The sequence below is a fragment of the Cherax quadricarinatus genome, unplaced genomic scaffold (assembly GCF_038502225.1).
Source record: "Cherax quadricarinatus isolate ZL_2023a unplaced genomic scaffold, ASM3850222v1 Contig1456, whole genome shotgun sequence".
Lineage (NCBI taxonomy): Eukaryota > Metazoa > Arthropoda > Malacostraca > Decapoda > Parastacidae > Cherax > Cherax quadricarinatus.
Window position 1 is genome coordinate 60,605 of NW_027196482.1, and position 22,251 is coordinate 82,855.

Consider the following 22,251-nt stretch of genomic DNA (forward strand, 5'->3'; position numbering starts at 1 on the left):
CCTGGAGATGGGAAGTACAGTGCCTGCACTCTGAAGGAGGGGTGTTAATGTTGCAGTTTAAAAACTGTAGTGTAAAGCACCCTTCTGGCAAGACAGTGATGGAGTGAATGATGGTGAAAGTTTTTCTTTTTCGGGCCACCCTGCCTTGGTGGGAATCGGCCGGTGTGATAATAAAAAAAAAAAAAAAATTGTAATTATGGAAAATTTTATAGGGGGTTACCTGTATGTACCTCAACATTATATGCATACAAGTAATCTCATTGGGAGACAACAGCCATATTGTTTACCGTAGTCACCTCGTGTAGACATGTGAGAAAACTTAACCACCCCTGGTCCCTGCAGGTGGTCCCTTCGGCCTCACAGTCTTATCCATATTTATCCGAGACCAGTATAAATTGGATAGCACCCACAAGTACGGCGCTACTAATTAATTGTGGACTGTATAGATTATATTAGTTTAACTGAATGAAGGGGGGGAGGGAGGTAGGTTACACATGGATATATCCATCAAGGAAAAAACACTTGTATATAATACCACCACTTACCAGATATTCTCTGGTGGTCACTTGATGTAGCTGGATCACCCCCAACCTATCCAGTTACAACATGCCTAACTGGCCAGTATCAGTCTGCTATAACTAGAAGGGTTACTTAACTGTGGGTGATTGATGCTCCTTATTTCCTCCATTCACTATCTCATTTCGATGTCCTGCTACACCGACACGGTTCTTATTCCAGCAGGACGAGGTATCCGTTGGTTTGTCCCAGTTTAGAAGTCGGGAATCCATAAAAACTTCACTATCCTCGGGACAGGAATCACGAGGACTCCACATGTTCATTCGGAGTAAGGCGACTTATTTCACTTTATACATGCTCTTAACTTAGTGTTATTATCAGCAATTACATTACAATTCACACGACGATTTACTGTCTCATAATTATTATGCACGTTAGAGGTCGCTCCATTAAGATCTGAGACTGATGAGTGATGATTAAATCACGGGTATTTTCCCCTGGACACCCTCCATGGCGTCGCACCAGCCACCGCCGGTCCTACCATTATTCACTAATTTTACCACTTTATTACGGTGGTCCCGTAAATCACGTTCCCTCACTCTTCACCAAGGACAGTTACAACACTTCCTATTATGAAGTGAGGCCTATATTAGTCCTTAGGCCGCCATGAACGCCAATTTCCTGGTCCCATGCTTTCCCAGGCTCTTAACTCCATTCAAAAACACTCCCGCTCCTCGATGCCCCGTCTCGACCTCTCCCCCCGCACATCCGCACAGGCGCAGAGGGAACCCTGTTTGTTCTATTCCATTTCCAAATTCATTTTTTGACCCAAATCAACATTAAACACTTATTAGGCACTATAGCTTCAGAAATTAAATAATTTCCACAATAATAATGATAGAGCTTCAGTTCCCTAAATTAATAATAATAATAATAATAATAATAATAATAATAATGCATAATACATATGTAATAATTCAGATTGCTTCTGCTAGTTGGCACAGCTGGTAAGCAGTAAACATGTTTACATCCCTGTGAGGGGCAGTTCTCTCATACTTGTTTGCATTTTTTTCAGTCATTTGGCCAAATTTCTTTTGTCTAACCATGGGTCCTAGTGATCTAATGCAGTTAGCCTCAGAAATACTCCATTTTCTCTTACAGTAAGAACATGGGAAGATACTATGGTCAAATTGTGACAGAAATGGCCTACGCTTCTGCCGCTGCCACTACCTCTGCCTCCATATTATGGCTTATTTTATTCATTCTAGAGTACATATCATGTTTCTGTGCTAATTATATTGTTTATTATGTCATATTAGATGAATTGTGATAGATAAATAAGCTGTTAAGTTGATAATAGCATCATATTCAAGTATTTTTTCTCGTCTCTCCAGAGTGCAGGAACGAATTAATGGCTTTTCAATTGATTTAAATGAGGAAAATCAATTTGATATACGAGTAAATTGAGTTACGAGCTAGCTCCTGGAACGGATTAAACTCGTAAGTCAAGGTTCCACTGTGTGTAGCTGTATATGCAGTGATTTCTGTATATTCTGTATATGTAGTGATTGTTGTATATTCTATATATGCAATGATTATTGTATATTGTGTATATACAGTGATTACTGTATATTCTGTATATGCAGTGGTTAATGTATATACAGTGGAACCTCAAATATCGAACTTTCTTCAGTCCAGAAGGCTGTTCGAGTGCCTTTACCGAATGAATTTATTCCCATCAGAAATAATGTAAATTAGATTAGTCCATTTCAGACCCTCAAAAATACACTTATAAAAGCACTTACAAAAATACACTTTCATAATTGGTCGTGTTGGGAGCAGTTCGATTTTTGAGGGTACTGTATATCAAATGATTACTGTATATACTGTATATGCAGTGATTGGAAATAAAGAATCTGAATCATGCCATATCTATTTTAAATCTTTTTTTTTTTTATATTACACTTAATTTCTTTTAAGTTATATTATATGTTATCTCTCCTGTTGCTTTTGATACTCAAAAACACTTATATTATATTTGCAGGCTGTGTGCAGTACTTCCCAGAAATTTGTAGTAACACACTGCTCTGGGTCAGGAAGATCAACACTGTTAACCTGACTGATGAAGTGTTGCTGACACCCAGCAACACATTACCGGAACAACAGCATTCTTTCATAGAACGACATTTGAAATATTTATTATATAACAATTTTCCTTTAGGGTCACCATTCACTTTAAAGCTTGGTGACAAGGTTTATCTTCCTTCATTAAATAATGCTGATATTTCATTCAGTGTGACCAGCTATAATATGTGTAATAAATCTAGGCCAAGTTCGCTACAAGGTGGAAGTTTAGTTGAAGACTTTAAAAACTTGAAACTAACTGGCAGTGATGATTTACTTTGAGAGTAGTGGAAGTATTCCACCACTTCTGGTGACAGTGGATGAGTGTGAAATATCAGTGATAAATAACTCTTCTACATCCATCACGAGCAGCGCTTTCCTCACTCTTGACGAGATTCGTTCAGTTAGTGTGGCGTCAGACAGCAGTGTCTATGACAACAATGTGTTAACCTCCACATCCAAGAAAGTGATCACCAGTCACAGTAACTCGCGTAGATCATTTACCTCAAAGACTGATAATAAGGAAATCTCTCTTTCTGAAAAAGATCAATCTCAAATTAATGGAGGTGATTGTTGCAAACAAAGCTGTGGTTGGATTAGAACTGGACTGCAAACAAAAGTTAAATTACAACAGTTAAAGAAGAGTGATGATGCTGCTGAACCTGCCGCTGCTCAAGTGGTGCCGAAGCGGACATATTGCAGCAATGCTGCATATACCTCACTTTTGAAAATTATGCAGACTAAACTCAACATTAAATTCAAAGGTAAATACTTTTTTATCTTCAATTTTAAAAAAGTTTTTGCAGATATACACATTAAACTGTGATATCTTAAAGGAGGTTCCTTGATGTTAGTGAGGGGCTCTTGATGCAAGAATTGAAAATTGTCTTTACTTTTTTCTGTCTTTTTTTCTGTTTCATAAACATGCAAGATTTCAGGTACGTCTTGCTACTTCTACTTACCCTTAGGTCACACTACACATGCATGTACAAGCATATATATACATGCTCCTCTGGGTTTTCTTCTATTTTCTTTCTAGTTCTTGTTCTTGTTTAGTTCCTCTTATCTCCATGGGGAAGTGGAACAGAATTCTTCCTCCGTAAGCCATGCATGTTGTAAGAGGTGACTGAGATGCTGGGAGCAAGGGGCTAATAACCCCTTCTCCTGTATAAATTGCTAAATTTAAAAAGAGAAGCTCACGTTTTTCTTTTTGGGCCACCCTGCCTCAGTGGGATACGACCGGTTTGTTGAAAGAAGAAAGATTGTAGAATATTTTGTCAAGAAAACTGGAAATATTTCTGTTGGCATGTGAGGCTTAGTCAAAGATAACTAACTGCTTGTTATAATTGCTGTGACTGTTGACTTGCTAATAATACTTGACTGTTGACATGTTAGTAACACCTGACTGTTGACCTGTTAGTAACACCTGACTGTTGACCTGTTAGTAACACTTGACTGTTGACCTGTTAGTAACACTTGACTGTTGACCTGTTAGTAACACCTGACTGTTGACCTGTTAGTAACACCTGACAGTTAAGCACTTAATCTCCTTTGTTTCACTAATTTATTGACTTTATTCGGTAAAGCTTTTGAGGCAGTTGATCATGATAAGGAATACCATATTATTTATGAGAATTTTAGTAAAGCATTTGATAGCATACCACACAAAAGACTTTTAGAGAAAGTGGCAGCACATGGTATTGAGGGGAAAGTCTTGTCATGGATCAAGGCATGGCTCACCAACAGGAAGCAGAGAGTTTTCATAAATGGGGTGAAATCTGAGTGAGGATCCTTGTGGCATTCCACGAGGATCAGTTTAAGGTCCATTGTTGTTCATAATGTACGTTAATGACTTTGATGAGGGAATAACAAGTGATATAAGCAAATTCACTGATGATACAAAAATAGGCAAGGTAATTGATTCAGAGGAAGATTTTACTTTACTTCAGGCTGCAGTTCAGTGTAGATAAATGCAAAGTCCTGAAGCTCGGGAATATAAACAACCCTAGCACTTATAAACTAAATAATGTAGAATTTGATCATACAGAATTCGATAAGAACTTGGGAGTTATGGAAAGCAAGAACCTGAATCCAAGACAGTAATGCCTAAGCATATGTAATATTGTTTCATACTATGGAACAATGCTCTTCTCCAGACTGAGGGACTGACCACCTCAAAACTTTAAGGGTGATGGACTGATTACATCGTCTTCAAGTATCTTCTGCTTCTATCAACTTTTCTGTACTTGACTGAAGAAGCCTACTGTGTAGGCGAAACATTTCATAATAAAGATACCTAACTGTTGCATATGTGTCTTACCTAACAATATGTAATAAGGCAAACAGATTACTGGGATTTATATCAAGAAGTATTAGCAACAGGAATCCAGAGGTTATACTACAGCTCTACACATTGTTAGTAAGGCCTCATTTAGATTATGCAGCTCAGTTCTGACCCCTTCTGTATACATTATTAAAGTTAAAGAGAGAAACTTTTGTTTTTCTTTTTGGGCCACCCCGCCTCGGTGGGAAACTGCTGGTTTGTTGAAGGAAGCTCAATTCTGGTCTCCATACTACAGAATGGATATAATTTCATTAGGAAACATTCAGAGAAGAATGAAAAAATTATTCCATTGCAAAAGAAATCTTCCATCCGAAGAAAGATTGAAATCCCTTAGCGTACATTCTCTTGTAAGACAAAGAATGGGGGGAAGACATGATTGAAGTGTATAAGTGGAAGATGGACATAAACAAAGGAGATATAAATAAGGTCCTGAGGATATCCCTTCAAGTAAGAATTCAAAATAATGGATTCAGATTGAATAAGTTTATATATAGGAAGGATATAGGAAAGTGTTGTTTTGGAAATGGTGTAGTCAGTGAATGGAACACTCTGCCTAGTAGGGTAATTGAAGCTGAAACCTTGGGCAGCTTTAAATATAGGTTAGATAAATACACGAGTGTCTTCATGGGGAAGTGAAACAGAATTCATCCTCTGTAACCCATGTGTGTTGTAAGAGGCAACTAAAATGCTGGAAGCAAGGGGCTAGTAACCCCTTCTCCCATATACATTGCTAAATTTAAAAAGAGAAACTTTCATTTTTCTCTTTGGGTCACCTTGCCTTGGTGGGATGTGGCCGGTTCATTGAAAAAAAAAAATACACGAGAGAGGCGTTGAATTTAAGTGGGACTTGCACACGAGTTAATAGGGTTATCAAAGCTTATTTTTGGGTAGCAAATATTTTTGGTAATGGTCTGAGTCTGAGAATTGTGTGTTTAGTATGGGCCAGTAGGCCTGCTGCAGTGTTCCTCCTTATGTTCTTGTGTGGTGGTCACTTGCCCGAGGTCTATCATTACTTTATTAGTCTGCTCAGTCAAAAATTAACTATGATATTGTAAGATGTGATATTGTAGTCTTTTTATTCATTATTAATTATTGTTTCAGAAAATAGTCTGCTTGGAGGTTGGAATGGCATACTTGTGTGTGGAGCTTCAGGTACAGGCAAGACTATGATGTTACATAAAGCAGCAGCTGAGTTGGACCTGCCAGTGGTGACCCTCACACTGGCTGAGGTCACTAGAGCATCAGTAACTCCTGAAGATTGTGTCCGCAACAAGTTTTTATTGGCTCGACAATGGTGGACGAAATTTTTCTATGTACAGTGAAAGCATATGTATGTATGTGTGTGTGTGTGTGTGTGTGTGTGTACTCACCTAGTTGAGCTTGCGGGGGTCGAGTCTGAGCTCCTGGCCCCGCTTCTTCACTGATCGCTACTAGGTCACTCTCTCTGAACCGTGAGCTTTATCATACCTCTGCTTAAAGCTATGTATGGATCCTGCCTCCACTACATCGCTTCCCAAACTATTCCACTTACTGACTACTCTGTGGCTGAAGAAATACTTCCTAACATCCCTGTGATTCATCTGTGTCTTCAACTTCCAACTGTGTCCCCTTGTTACTGTGTCCAATCTCTGGAACATCCTGTCTTTGTCCACCTTGTCAATTCCTCTCAGTATTTTGTATGTCGTTATCATGTCCCCCCTATCTCTCCTGTCCTCCAGTGTCATCAGGTTGATTTCCCTTAACCTCTCCTCGTAGGACATACCTCTTAGCTCTGGGACTAGTCTTGTTGCAAACCTTTGCACTTTCTCTAGTTTCTTTACATGCTTGGCTAGGTGTGGGTTCCAAACTGGTGCCGCATACTCCAATATGGGCCTAACGTACACGGTGTACAGGGTCCTGAACGATTCCTTATTAAGATGTCGGAATGCTGTTCTGAGGTTTGCTAGGCGCCCATATGCTGCAGCAGTTATTTGATTGATGTGCGCTTCAGGAGATGTGCCTGGTGTTATACTCACCCCAAGATCTTTTTCCTTGAGTGAGGTTTGTAGTCTTTGGCCCCCTAGACTGTACTCTGTCTGCGGTCTTCTTTGCCCTTCCCCAATCTTCATGACTTTGCACTTGGTGGGATTGAACTCCAGGAGCCAATTGCTGGACCAGGTCTGCAGCCTGTCCAGATCCCTTTGTAGTTCTGCCTGGTCTTTGATCGAGTGAATTCTTCTCATCAACTTCACGTCATCTGCAAACAGGGACACCTCAGAGTCTATTCCTTCCGTCATGTCGTTCACAAATACCAGAAACAGCACTGGTCCTAGGACTGACCCCTGTGGGACCCCGCTGGTCACAGGTGCCCACTTTGACACCTCGCCACGTACCATGACTCGCTGCTGTCTTCCTGACAAGTATTCCCTGATCCATTGTAGTGCCTTCCCTGTTATTCCTGCTTGGTCCTCCAGTTTTTGCACCAATCTCTTGTGTGGAACTGTGTCAAACGCCTTCTTGCAGTCCAAGAATATGCAATCCACCCACCCCTCTCTCTCTTGTCTTACTGCTGTCACCATGTCATAGAACTCCAGTAGGTTTGTGACACAGGATTTCCCGTCCCTGAAACCATGTTGGCTGCTGTTGATGAGATCATTCCTTTCTAGGTGTTCCACCACTCTTCTCCTGATAATCTTCTCCATGATTTTGCATACTATACATGTCAGTGACACTGGTCTGTAGTTTAATGCTTCATGTCTGTCTCCTTTTTTAAAGATTGGGACTACATTTGCTGTCTTCCATGCTTCAGGCAATCTCCCTGTTTCGATAGATGTATTGAATATTGTTGTTAGGGGTACACATAGTGCCTCTGCTCCCTCTCTCAATACCCATGGGGAGATGTTATCTGGCCCCATTGCCTTTGAGGTATCTAGCTCACTCAGAAGCCTCTTCACTTCTTCCTCGGTTGTGTGCACTGTGTCCAGCACATGGTGGTGTGCCCCACCTCTCCGTCTTTCTGGAGCCCCTTCTGTCTCCTCTGTGAACACTTCTTTGAATCTCTTGTCGAGTTCCTCACATACTTCACGGTCATTTCTTGTTGTCTCTCCTCCTTCCTTCCTTAGCCTGATTACCTGGTTCTTGACTGTTGTTTTCCTCCTGATGTGGCTGTACAACAGTTTCGGGTCAGATTTGGCTTTCGCTGCTATGTCATTTTCATATTGTCTTTGGGCCTCCCTTCTTATCTGTGCATATTCGTTTCTGGCTCTATGACTGCTCTCCTTATTCTCCTGGGTCCTTTGCCTTCTATATTTCTTCCATTCCCTAGCACACTTGGTTTTTGCCTCCCTGCACCTTTGGGTAAACCATGGGCTCATCCTGGCTTTTTCATTATTCCTGTTACCCTTGGGTACAAACCTCTCCTCAGCCTCCTTGCATTTTGTTGCTACATATTCCATCATCTCATTAACTGGCTTCCCTGCCACTTCTCTGTCCCACTGAACCCCATTCAGGAAGTTCCTCATTCCTGTGTAGTCCCCTTTCTTGTAGTTTGGCTTCATTCGTCCTGGCCTTCCTGCTTCTCCCTCCACTTGTAGCTCTACTGTGTATTCGAAGCTTAAAACCACATGGTCACTGGCCCCAAGGGGTCTTTCATATGTGATGTCCTCGATATCTGCACTACTCAAGGTGAATACTAAGTCTAGCCTTGCTGGTTCATCCTCTCCTCTCTCTCTTGTAGTGTCCCTTACGTGTTGGTACATGAAGTTTTCCAGTACCACCTCCATCATCTTAGCCCTCCATGTATCTTGGCCCCCATGTGGGTCCAAGTTCTCCCAATCGATCTCCTTGTGGTTAAAGTCACCCATGATCAGGAGCTTTGCCCTGCATGCATGAGCTCTTCTGGCCACTCTAGCCAGTGTGTCAACCATCGCTCTATTGCTCTCGTCGTACTCTTGCCTTGGCCTCCTGCTGTTCTGTGGTGGTTTATACATCACTGCTATTACCACCTTGGGACCTCCAGAATGAAGCGTTCCCACTATGTAATCACTTTCTTCTCCACTGTCTCCTCTCTCCAGCTCATCAAAATTCCAGCGATTTTTGATCAGCAATGCCACTCCTACACCCCCCCTGTTCCCTCTGTCTTTTCTCAGGATTTGGTATCCCATTGGAAAGATGGCATCTGTTATCATACCTGTAAGCTTGGTTTCTGTGAGAGCTATGATGTCCGGTGATGCCTCTTTGACTCTTTCATGCCACTCCTCCCACTTATTTGTTATACCATCAGCGTTTGTGTGTGTGTGTGTGTGTGTGTGTGTGTGTGTGTGTGTGTACTCGCCTAATTGTACTCACCTAATTGTGGTTGCAGGGGTCGAGACTCAGCTCCTGGCCCCGCCTCTTCACTGATCGCTACTAGGTCCTCTCCCTCTGTGCTTCCTGAGCTTTGTCATACCTCTTCTTAAAACTATGTATGGTTCCTGCCTCCACTACTTCACTTGCTAGGCTATTCCACTTCCTGACAACTCTATGACTGAAGAAATACTTTCTAACGTCCCTGTGACTCGTCTGAGTCTTCAGCTTCCAGTTGTGACCCCTTGTTTCTGTGTCCCCTCTCTGGAACATCCTATCTCTGTCCACCTTGTCTATTCCCCGCAGTATCTTGTATGTCGTTATCATGTCTCCCCTGACTCTTCTGTCCTTCAGTGTCGTCAGTCTGATTTCCCTCAACCTTTTCTCATACGACATTCCCTTGAGCTCTGGGACTAGCCTTGTTGCAAACCTTTGTACTTTCTCTAACTTCTTGACGTGCTTGACCAGGTGTGGGTTCCAGACTGGTGCTGCATACTCCAGTATGGGCCTAACATACACAGTGTACAGTGTCTTGAACGATTCCTTATTAAGGTATCGGAACGCTATTCTCAGGTTTGCCAGGCGCCCGTATGCTGCAGCAGTTATTTGGTTGATGTGTGCCTCCGGTGAAGTGCTCGGTGTTATGGTCACCCCAAGGTCTTTCTCCCTGAGTGAGGTCTGTAGTCTTTGTCCACCTAGCCTATAGTCTGCGGTCTTCTTTGCCCCTCCCCAATCTTCATGACTTTGCATTTGGCAGGGTTGAATTCAAGAAGCCAGTTTCTGGACCACATGTCCAGCCTATCCAGGTCTCTTTGCAGTCCTGCCTCATCCTCATCCGATTTAATTCTTCTAATCAACTTCACATCATCTGCGAATAGGGACACTTCAGAGTCTATTCCTTCCATCATGTCGTTCACATATATCAAAAATAGCACTGGTCCTAGAACTGACCCCTGTGGGATCCCGCTCATCACAGGCGCCTACTGTGATACCTCTTCACGTACCATGACTCGTTGTTGCCTTCCTGTCAGGTATTCCCTGATCCATTGCAGTGCCCTCCCTGTTATATGCGCCTGATCCTTCAGCTTCTGCACTAATCTGTTATGGGGAACTGTGTCAAAGGCCTTCCTGCAGTCTAGGAAAACACAATCAACCCACCCCTCTCTCTCGTGTCTTACTTCTGTTACCTTGTCATAAAACTCCAGGAGGTTTGTGACACAGGATTTGTCTTCCATGAACCCATGCTGGTTTTCATTTATAATCTTTTTCCCTTCCAGGTGTTCCACCACTCTCCTCCTGATAATCTTCTCCATGACTTTGCACACAATACATGTCAGAGAGACAGGTCTGTAGTTTAGTGCCTCATTTCTGTTTCCTTTCTTAAATATGGGGACTACATTTGCTGTCTTCCATTTCTCAGGTAGTTGCCCAGTTTCAAGGGATGTGTTGAAGATTGTGGTTAGGGGCATGCACAGCATCTCTGCTCCTTCTCTAAGGACCCATGGGGAGATGTTGTCTGGTCCCATTGCCTTTGAGGTATCAAGGTCACTTAGCAGCTTCTGCACCTCCTCCTCGGTTGTTCGTATGTCATCCAACACTTCTTGGTATATTCCCTCTTGATGTTCCCTTCTTTGCTGTCTTCCTAAAGCCCTTCCTGTCTCTACTGTAAAAACTTCCTTAAATCTCGTGTTTAGCTCCTCACATACCTCCTGATCATTTTTTGTGAGTTCTCCACCTTCTGTCCTCAATCTGATCACCTGGTCTTTGACTGTTGTCTTCCTCCTGATGTGGCCATACAACAGTTTTGAGTCAGTCTTGATTTTCGATGCTATGTTATTTTCATACTGTCGCTGGGCCTCCCTCCTTACCTGTGCATACTCGTTGCTGGCTCTGTGACTGATCTCCCTATTTTCATGTGTTCTCTGCCTTCTGTACTTTTTCCATTCTCTATTGCACTTTGTTTTTGCCTCCTTACACCGTCGGGTAAACCAGGGGCTCATTCTGGTCTTCCCATTGTTTCTGTTGTCCTTGGGAATAAACCTTTCCACTGCCTCTTTGCATTTTGTTGTTACATATTCCATCATTTCGTTTACTGGCTTTCCTGCCAGTTCTCTGTCCCACGGAACCTCCTGCAGGAAGTTCCTCAACCCTATGTAGTCCCCTCTTTTATAGTCAGGCTTTTCCCATTCAACTCCTGTTACTCTCTCCACTTGCAACTCTACTATGTATTCAAAGCACAGAACCACATGGTCACTAGCTCCTAGGGGATTCTCATGTGTGATGTCCTCAATGTCTGAACTGCCCAGGGTGAACACAAGGTCCAATCTTGCTGGTTCATCCTCCCCCCCTCTCACTATGGTAGTGTCCTTAACATGTTGGTGCATGATGTTTTCCAGCACCACATCCAACATCTTGGCTCTTCATGTTTTGGGACCCCCATGTGGCTCCAGGTTTTCCCAGTCAATCTCCCTGTGGTTGAAATCCCCCATAACCAGCAACTTTGCTCTGCTGGAGTGAGCTCTTCTTGCCACCTCAGCAAGTTTGTCCACCATTGCTCTGTTGCTCTCTTCATATTCCTCTCTTGTCCTCCTGCAGTTCTGTGGTGGAATATACATCACTGCAATGACCACCTTGTGCTCCCCAGACTGAAGTGTACCTACTATGTAGTCCCTTTCTCCTGTCTCGTCTATGCCTCCCATTTTCTCGAATTTCCATTTTTTTATGAGCAGAGCAACCCCTCCTCCCCCTCTGCCCCTTCTATCTTTCCTCATGATCTGGTATCCTGGTGGGGGGATTGCATCTGTTATTGTCTCCGTGAGTTTTGTTTCTGTAACTGCTATGATGTCTGGGGACTTCTCATTGATTTTTTCTTGCCATTCCTCATGTTTATTCGTTAATCCATCCGCGTTTGTGTACCAAACCTTCAACTTCTGTTCTAATACTGTAACTGTGGTGTGGGGGGGTGGGAACAGAGGGATCGGTGTGTGATGGTTGGTTTGGATTGTTCGGTTGCCTTGGGGGTGTCATGGCTGGAGTCCTTCTGCAGGTGTTTCTGGGGGTGTGCTTGTCCTTCCACTTGTTCCTGGGTTATTCTGCTCTCCTTTTTTATTTCCTCCCATTCCTCCTTTCGTTTTTGCACTTTCTCTTTCAGTATCATCCTTTCCTCCTGTGTTCTGTCTCGATCGAGGTACACACTCATGAACTCCTGTTTGCCTCTCAGCTGTGCTTTCTCCTGCAGGATCATGGTTCGGGTTGATTCTGCCTTGAAAATTACTTTGAGAGGCCGATTCCTTTTCTTTGTGAACCACCCGATTCTCCGAAAATTTGCCACCTGGGTCATGTCTCCCTTGCCTATCACCTTCATGATACCTTCAATCGTTTTTTCTCCTGGTTTCTTTCATCATAAGTTTCCCCTTTAGCTTTGTCTAGCCCATAGACAAAAACTGATCTCTCCCTTTCCACCTCCCACTGTGACTCCCATTGCATCCTCTGAGGTGTTTTAGTTCCTTCCTGTGGAGTGTTCCTTCCTTCAGTCCCTTCCCTAGCTATGGCCACTATGCTCATTGGTTTGCCCTTCCTGCTCACCTGTTCCTGGCCCCCACAAGTGTCTGGTAAGGTCCCTGCACATGTCCTAGTTCCTTCAGTGTCTTCCAACCTCTCATTCTGTCCTAGTGTGCTCCCTGTCTTTGTTTTGGCCCCATGTGGGTTTGACAGGACCTCTGCATACAGTTTAGCTTCCATGCTCCCTTCAGACCCATTGTCTGTGTCTGATGTAGCCATTGCTGATGCTACTTCTGTAATATCTTTGTCTCTATGCTGTTTCAGATGTCTCAGCTCTCTTCTAATCTCTGTATCTTGGTTTCTGCTGCTGTGGCATGTTGCTTCCACCTTCTGCATTCTGCTTCTAACCTCTCCTCCATCTTCCTTGCAAGCTCATCTAGCCTCCTTCCCCAGTCTTCCTCCCTTTTTTTGAGCTCTGCCTCCCAGTCCTCCCTCCCAGATTCATCCTTCGGGCCCCTTGTTCTCATCCTTGTTCTAGGTTCCCCCATTGCTCCACAGAAGGGGGAGAGATGGTTAGGGGGAGGGGAATAGATGGTTAGGGGGAGGGGAATAGATGGTTAGGGGGAGTGGGGATGGATGGTTAGGGGGAGGGGAATAGATGGTTAGGGGGAGTGGGGATGGATGGTTATGGGGGAGGGGGAGGATGGCTATTGGAGGGGGAGAGGTAGTTGTGGGAGGGGGTTAGATGGTTTGGGGGAGGGGTTAGATGGTTTGGGGAGGGGGAGAGGTGGTTAGGGGAAGGGGGAGTATGTGTTTGTGTCAAGTGTATATGTGCTTGTGTATGTGTGTGTGCATGTGTGGGAAAGAGAGAAATGGGATTAAGGGGGGGAGGGGGAGGGGGAGAGAAGGATGAGTGACCCTTAGAAGCAGGGGAGGTGTGTGTGGGATTAGTAGGGAAGGGAGGGGAAAGAAGGCTGAGGGTAAAGTGACCGCTTGATAACGGGGTCCTTACGGGTGTGTGTGTGTGTGTGCGTGTGTGTGCATGTGTGTGTGTGTTTGTGTGCGTGTGTGTGCGTGTGTGTGTGTGTGTGTGTGTACTATTATCTATGAGTGAATTTTTTAATGTAAGGTGAAAGCATTTTGTGTGTATGTACGTGTGTGTGGGCTGTTGTCTAATCAAAGATTTGAGCTTATTCATACCTGTTAATTACATTCTTTTTGTTTAGTGTACAGACATGTGCATGACATCTTTTTTCTAGCAGTCAGTGTACATGTGTGCGTATGTCTGGATAGTTACATATCTTGAGTTTTAATATCCAGTTTTTTTTTAACTTGGGTTGAAATTGCAACAGACAGATGCTTTTCCCAAACACTTAACTGTTTCTACAACACTTGACTGTTTCTACAATACTTGACTGTTTCTACAACACTTGACTGTTTCTACAACACTGTTTCTACAACACTTGACTGTTTCTACAACACTTGACTGTTTCTACAACACTTGACTGTTTCTACAAGTCTGAAGTTGTCTTACCCACAGCTTTACTATTCTGTAGTAAATATCATATTTTTTTAATTTAAAAAGCAATTTCTTTAACCCTTTCAGGGTCCGTCCTGTAGATCTACGGCTGGTCGGTGAGTGTCCAAACCGTAGATCTATGCCAAAATTCTAGCGCCGTCAAATTTAGCGCGAAAGCGCTCATAGGCCTACATATGAGAGAATGGGTCTGCGCGGTGGGTGTGCGCCGTAAACAAAAAATCTAGGCGCCTGCATAGCATTGTGGGAACGCCGGCTCAGTCACCCTTGTTCACCATGTCTCGTCGCAAGTCAGCTCTGACTCCCCAGAAAATTGGGACTCTCCTCTTCCTGTCTGATAGTTCTGACACTGATGGAAGTGGAAATGAAGACGAATTCTACGGCTTTGATGAGTTAGTGACCGAAAATGATGACCAGGATATCGATAATAGTGCAGAAAACCCCGACGATCCTCGACCTTCTACCTCTGGTGTGGGCACTCGTGACTCACGGTCGGTTGTTCCTAAACGTAAGAGAAAACTAATATTTTCCCGTGGCCTGGCCTCTGACTTCAGTAATGACGATGATTCTGACGTGGATTGTGATTTTATTGCGCTCGACGATCATTCGAGTAGTGATAGTGAGGAAACATATTCACCAGTGAAGCGTTGGTATGTGCGCCGCCGCATGCGCTCGGGTAGTGTACCCTATGCTATGCCCAGGGGACGGAGTACATCCCGTAGTACATCCCGGAGTACATCCCGTGGCCCTACACCCGTTTTAGGTAGTGATAGTGAGGATGATGTGGCTACACTTGGCATGGATGGGCCACAGACATCAGTGGATGGTGTTAGTGGGGCTGTTGGTGGTAGTGGCACCGCCATGCGTGACTCGCTGTGCCACGCGGGAACCCACGCTGCTGACTCGTCAGTTCAAGGACAAAGCGGAGCGTCACCCACCAGCCCGCCACAACCACCCGTACAACCAGCCTATGATGTCCAGTATCCACCAGCAAACCGTATCTGGGATTGGCAGCAAAATCCCAATTTTGTTCCCAGCCCTCACCACTTTGATGACTCGCAAAGTGGAATTCTACCTACCTGTCCCCTTGGAACCACGGCCAATGAACTGGAATTCTTTGAATTATTCTTTGACCAGCCATTGATGGAAACTATTGTCAGGGAAAGTAATAAGTATTTTCAGTACACCATGGCAAATACGATCTTATCACCACAGTCAAGACTACACAGGTGGAAAGAGACGACTGTTGCAGAAATGTATTTGCTTTTTGCAACAATAATGCTTATGCCTCACGTCTATAAGCATAATATAAAAGCATACTGGTCCACAGATCGGCTAATTTGTACCCCATCCTTCAGTGAAATAATACCAGTGAACAGGTTTATCTTACTCTTACGTATGTTGCACTTCTCTGACAAAACCAGGCCTGACAGAAGTGACAGGTTATACAAGATTAGAAATGTTTTCATGTATCTCAAACAAAAGTTCAGGATATACTTTTATCCATTCAAGAATCTTGTAATTGACGAGTCTTTGATTTTGTTCAAAGGTAGACTGTCATTCAAGCAGTATATACCGAGCAAGAGGAACCGCTTTGGTATAAAATTGTTTGTACTCTGTGATTGTGACAGTGGCCTGGTGTTGGATATTGTTGTATACACGGGTAGTAAAACATTGAAAGATACCAAGATGTTATTGGGTATATCAGGTGACGTAGTGAGAAACATGATGGCACCTTATCTTGGTAAGGGCCATACATTATATACCGATAACTGGTACACAAGCCCATTACTCAGTGATTTCATGCGAGTGAACAAGACAGATGTGTGTGGCACAGTGCGTTCTAATCGTAAACATATGCCCAGGCTCAACGCAGGTGTTCGTGGTGATGACGTGCAGGTGTTTACTGCCAATGACATCATGGCATTACGGTGGCATGACAAACGAGATGTCACATTGTTGACAACCATTCACCGTAATGAAATGCAAGACAGTGGCAAAGTTGATCGAGTGACTAATGAACGTATTCGAAAACCAGTGACAGTGATTGATTATACACAAAACATGCGCTTGGTTGACAAGTGTGACATGCAGATTGGTTTTGTTGACTGTGTTCGTAAGAGTTACAAGTGGTACATGAAACTTTTCTTCCATCTCATGGACATTTCAATGCTGAATGCATATAATATGTACCAAATAAAGACTGGTAACAGACCACCGTATGGTGAATTTTGTTTGTCTGTTGTCAGACAACTCATAATGAAGTACCAGGTAACAACACCTGCAATACAACATGGTCCTCGAATTCATCACAATATACCCAAGCGTTTGAGAAGAGAAGGTGATCATTTCATAATACAGCTTCCTTCAACTCAAAAGAAATTTGCTCAGAAGAGATGCATTGTCTGTGCACAAACAAAACGACGGCAACAAAGACGCAAAGACACTCGGTTTATGTGTGAGGAATGTAAGGTGCCTCTGTGCATGGTGCCTTGTTTCAAGGAGTTCCACAAGCTCCAGCAGTTCTAAAACCATGTCCAGTGATTGTAAATATGTAAATATATGATAGAACATTAGTATTATACAATATTTGTGCATGTTTATTGTAATAAACAACAGTGGTAAACAATAATATGATAATAACTTTAGTGCGGTTATTGTGTTCAATACAGTGAGTTTATATATATAAATTATATACAGTATTGGTCTCTCAGGCCCCAAATGTTAGTAGGAATAGAAAAAAATTGGAAAAGAAAAGAAAAAACAACTAAAACAACAAAATAATATAATACGCGTATGTGGAATTCGTCGATGTTGCCGCCACCACATCATTTTCTACAAACTTCTTGGCACTGTATCTCGGTAAGTACTGATCAGATTCTAATTTTTTTTGTTTTATTACCTTCACAAAAATATGCTCTTTAATTCTGTAAGAAAAAATAATTTTTTTTTTTTTTCAAAATTTCTTGGACACTGGTGCGTGACTTCAGATTTTGGCCTTGGACCCTGAAAGGGTTAATCTAGCCTGTAAAATTTACCTTCATAATCAAGTCTATTAATAAAGATGCTACTCTTCTGTCTTACTCTCACACATCTCGTATATACAGCAAATCCTTGATTAGTACGAATAATGAATCCTGCTATAGGTCGCAACAATCAAATTCATACCATCCGAACCTGAAAGAATTTCTGAACAATTCTTTCAACCTCAGATATGTTGAAAATCTATATATTCTTATTTTCATAGACTTGTATTCAGAATTTAGCTTTAAAGGAATAGGCTGTATGACCCTTGTGGGTTTGTACTTCTTTTTGATTGTAATAATAATTTAAAGGAGTAGTTTGTTTGCTTGTTTTGTTTTGTTTGTTAATTATGTAATACCATAGTCAAAGTTTCAGTTTGTGTAGAGTGTCTAAGGCAATACGTACTTACTCTTGATACTCAAATTCACCAACTTCTATTTTCTCTGATTTAGTTGTTATTTTTCAGACAAAATTGGTTTTAAGAAATTAGACTTTGAGACTGTTACTTGGAATAATCACTGCTTCAAGAATCTGAGTTCTTGAATTGAATGTCAACTAATGTAAAAAATTGTTTCTATAAACTTAGACTATATCCCAAATAATTTTTCTCGTAATCATGTGCAGTGATATATAGCCTCTCCTAACTTAGTGATGTACTGGTTTACCAACGACTCGGACTTACGACTGGCTCTTTGACCAGTATATATACCTAAATAATGTGTATTAGAGCTGACTTCCTTACAATGTACAGTACACTACTGTATGAACATTGAAAAATATACCAGAAATGTTATAAATTGTGCAAAGGTGACATTCATACAATATCAAAGATGGTTGACACAAACCTACTACCATTATAGTATGCTCCTCGCTTAGCTACGAATTTGTTTACCAATGTGGTCTTAGGAAGGGAACTCTTATCGTTAAGTGAGGTCAGCAATTTTACCTGCCTTGAAAGGTGCTGTTAGTGTGCAGCAATATTTCAGCCTAGATAGAACAAGTGACCTGAAGAGTGTCATCAGGGCTTGCCATTCCTAGTTTTGAAGGTTCTCATTATCCATCCTGTCATTTTTCAAGCAGACGCAAGTGATACAATGTTGTGGTCTGACATTATCACTCCCAGGTCTTTTACATTAGTTTTTTGCTCTATTGTGTGGTTGCAATTTGTTTTATATTCCAATATAGTTTTAATTTCCTCACATTTTCTACATTGGAGTAATTGAAATTTCTCACATTTTCTACATTGGAGTAATTGAAATTTCTCATCATTGAACTTCATGTTATTGTCTACGGCTCATTTAAAGATTTGGTTGATGTTTGCCTGGAGTCTTGCAGTGTCTTCAATGGAGGACACTGTCATGCAAATTCGGGTGTCATCTGCAATGGAAGACACGGTGCTGTGGCTTACATCCTTGTCTATGTCAGATATGAGGTTGAGGAACAAGATGGGAGCGAGTACTGTGCCTTGTGGAACAGAGCTTTTCACCATAGCCGCCTCAGACTGTACTCTGTTTACTACTACTCTTTGTGTTCTATTTGTTAGGAAATTATAGATCGATCTACCATCTAACAAGCCATTCGTTTTTGCGCTTTCATTATTTGCACTATAAGTATTCTTCATTTGTCCATATTTGTTAAGGGCAGTTTATCAAACTGTAAAATATAATATAGTATTGTAAACGTGTATAGGATAACAAGCTGCAGCAGCAAACTCGTACTCACCAAATTTTGACTCGTATTAAATGAGGTCTGGTATCATTCTATAATTTGTATTAAATTTAATTTTGTACTATTCAGATTCAAATTGAGGCTTTACTGTATAATTTGTGTCACTGTAAGTCACCAGTATGTTGTATAATTTATGGCAGTGTAAATCACCAGTATGTTATATAATTTATTTAAAACTTACAAGAAGAACAAGTTTTGTGAATGTTATGTTGAGGAATGAAGAAAAATTTATATTTTGTAATAAACTCTTGTAACACTAACTACTTGTGTTCCACACAGTGTACCATCAGTGTTGTAACACTAACTACTTGTGTTCCACACAGTGTACCATCAGTGTTGTAACACTAACTACTTGTGTTCCACATAGTGTACCATCAGTGTTGCAACACTAACTACTTGTGTTCCACACAGTGCACCATCAGTGTTGTAACACTAACTACTTGTGTTCCACACAGTGTACCATCAGTGTTGTAACACTAACTACTTGTGTTCCACACAGTGTACCATCAGTGTTGTAACACTAACTACTTGTGTTCCACACAGTGTACCATCAGTGTTGTAACACTAAGTGCTTGTGTTCCACACAGTGTACCATCAGTGTTGTAACACTAACTACTTGTGTTCAACACAGTGTACCATCAGTGTTGTAACACTAAGTGCTTGTGTTCCACACAGTGTACCATCAGTGTTGTAACACTAACTACTTGTGTTCCACACAGTGTACCATCAGTGTTGTAACACTAGCTACTTGTGTTCCACACAGTGCACCATCAGTGTTGTAACACTAACTACTTGTGTTCCACACAGTGTACCATCAGTGTTGTAACACTAACTACTTGTGTTCCACACAGTGCACCATCAGTGTTGTAACACTAACTACTTGTGTTCCACACAGTGTACCATAAGTGTTGTAACACTAAGTGCTTGTGTTCCACACAGTGTACCATCAGTGTTGTAACACTAACTACTTGTGTTCCACACAGTGTACCATCAGTGTTGTAACACTAAGTGCTTGTGTTCCACACAGTGTACCATCAGTGTTGTAACACTAACTACTTGTGTTCCACACAGTGTACCATCAATGTTGTAACACTAACTACTTGTGTTCCACACAGTGCACCATTAGTGTTGTAACACTAACTACTTGTGCTCCACACAGTGTACCATCAGTGTTGTAACACTAACTACTTGTGTTCCACACAGTGTACCATCAGTGTTGTAACACTAACTACTTGTGTTCCACACAGTGTACCATCAGTGTTGTAACACTAACTACTTGTGTTCCACACAGTGCACCATCAGTGTTGTAACACTAACTACTTGTGTTCCACACAGTGTACCATCAGTGTTGTAACACTAACTACTTGTGTTCCACACAGTGCACCATCAGTGTTGTAACACTAACTACTTGTGTTCCACACAGTGTACCATCAGTGTTGTAACACTAACTACTTGTGTTCCACACAGTGTACCATCAGTGTTGTAACACTAACTACTTGTGTTCCACACAGTGTACCATCAGTGTTGTAACACTAACTACTTGTGTTCCACACAGTGCACCATCAGTGTTGTAACACTAACTACTTGTGTTCCACACAGTGTACCATCAGTGTTGTAACACTAACTACTTGTGTTCCACACAGTGCACCATCAGTGTTGTAACACTAACTACTTGTGTTCCACACAGTGCACCATCAGTGTTGTAACACTAACTACTTGTGTTCCACACAGTGTACCATCAGTGTTGTAACACTAACTACTTGTGTTCCACACAGTGTACCATCAGTGTTGTAACACTAACTACTTGTGTTCCACACAGTGCACCATCAGTGTTGTAACACTAAGTGCTTGTGTTCCACACAGTGCACCATCAGTGTTGTAACACTAACTACTTGTGTTCCACACAGTGTACCATCAGTGTTGTAACACTAAGTGCTTGTGTTCCTCACAGTGCACCATCAGTGTTGTAACACTAACTACTTGTGTTCCACACAGTGCACCATCAGTGTTGTAACACTAACTACTTGTGTTCCACACAGTGTACCATCAGTGTTGTAACACTAAGTGCTTGTGTTCCACACAGTGCACCATCAGTGTTGTAACACTAACTACTTGTGTTCCACACAGTGTACCATCAGTGTTGTAACACTAACTACTTGTGTTCCACACAGTGTACCATCAGTGTTGTAACACTAAGTGCTTGTGTTCCACACAGTGCACCATCAGTGTTGTAACACTAACTACTTGTGTTCCACACAGTGTACCATCAGTGTTGTAACACTAACTACTTGTGTTCCACACAGTGCACCATCAGTGTTGTAACACTAAGTGCTTGTGTTCCACACAGTGTACCATCAGTGTTGTAACACTAACTACTTGTGTTCCACACAGTGCACCATCAGTGTTGTAACACTAAGTGCTTGTGTTCCACACAGTGCACCATCAGTGTTGTAACACTAACTACTTGTGTTCCACACAGTGTACCATCAGTGTTGTAACACTAAGTGCTTGTGTTCCACACAGTGCACCATCAGTATTGTAACACTAACTACTTGTGTTCCACACAGTGCACCATCAGTGTTGTAACACTAAGTGCTTGTGTTCCACACAGTGTACCATCAGTGTTGTAACACTAAGTGCTTGTGTTCCACACAGTGCACCATCAGTGTTGTAACACTAACTACTTGTGTTCCACACAGTGTACCATCAGTGTTGTAACACTAACTACTTGTGTTCCACACAGTGTACCATCAGTGTTGTAACACTAGCTACTTGTGTTCCACACAGTGTACCATCAGTGTTGTAACACTAGCTACTTGTGTTCCACAGAGTGTACCATCAGTGTTGCAACACTAGCTACTTGTGTTCCACACAGTGTACCATCAGTGTTGTAACACTAGCTACTTGTGTTCCACACAGTGTACCATCAGTGTTGTAACACTAAGTGCTTGTGTTCCACACAGTGTACCATCAGTGTTGTAACACTAAGTGCTTGTGTTCCACACAGTGTACCATCAGTGTTGTAACACTAACTACTTGTGTTCCACACAGTGCACCATCAGTGTTGTAACACTACTTGTGTTCCACACAGTGTACCATCAGTGTTGTAACACTAAGTGCTTGTGTTCCACACAGTGCACCATCAGTGTTGTAA

General features: G+C 42.1%; 1 protein-coding gene across 1 annotated transcript in view; it reads left to right on the forward strand.

The window, feature by feature from the left end:
* The window catches only part of LOC138851661 (nuclear valosin-containing protein-like), a 51,649-nt gene that overhangs the window by 28,727 nt on the left and 671 nt on the right, over window positions 1–22,251 (forward strand). The window contains exons 2-3 of the mRNA XM_070081013.1: window positions 2,561–3,404; window positions 6,086–6,278. Coding sequence (XP_069937114.1) covers window positions 2,909–3,404; window positions 6,086–6,278 — 689 coding nt within the window. The 5' untranslated portion in view covers window positions 2,561–2,908. The remainder of the gene's footprint in view (window positions 1–2,560; window positions 3,405–6,085; window positions 6,279–22,251) is intronic.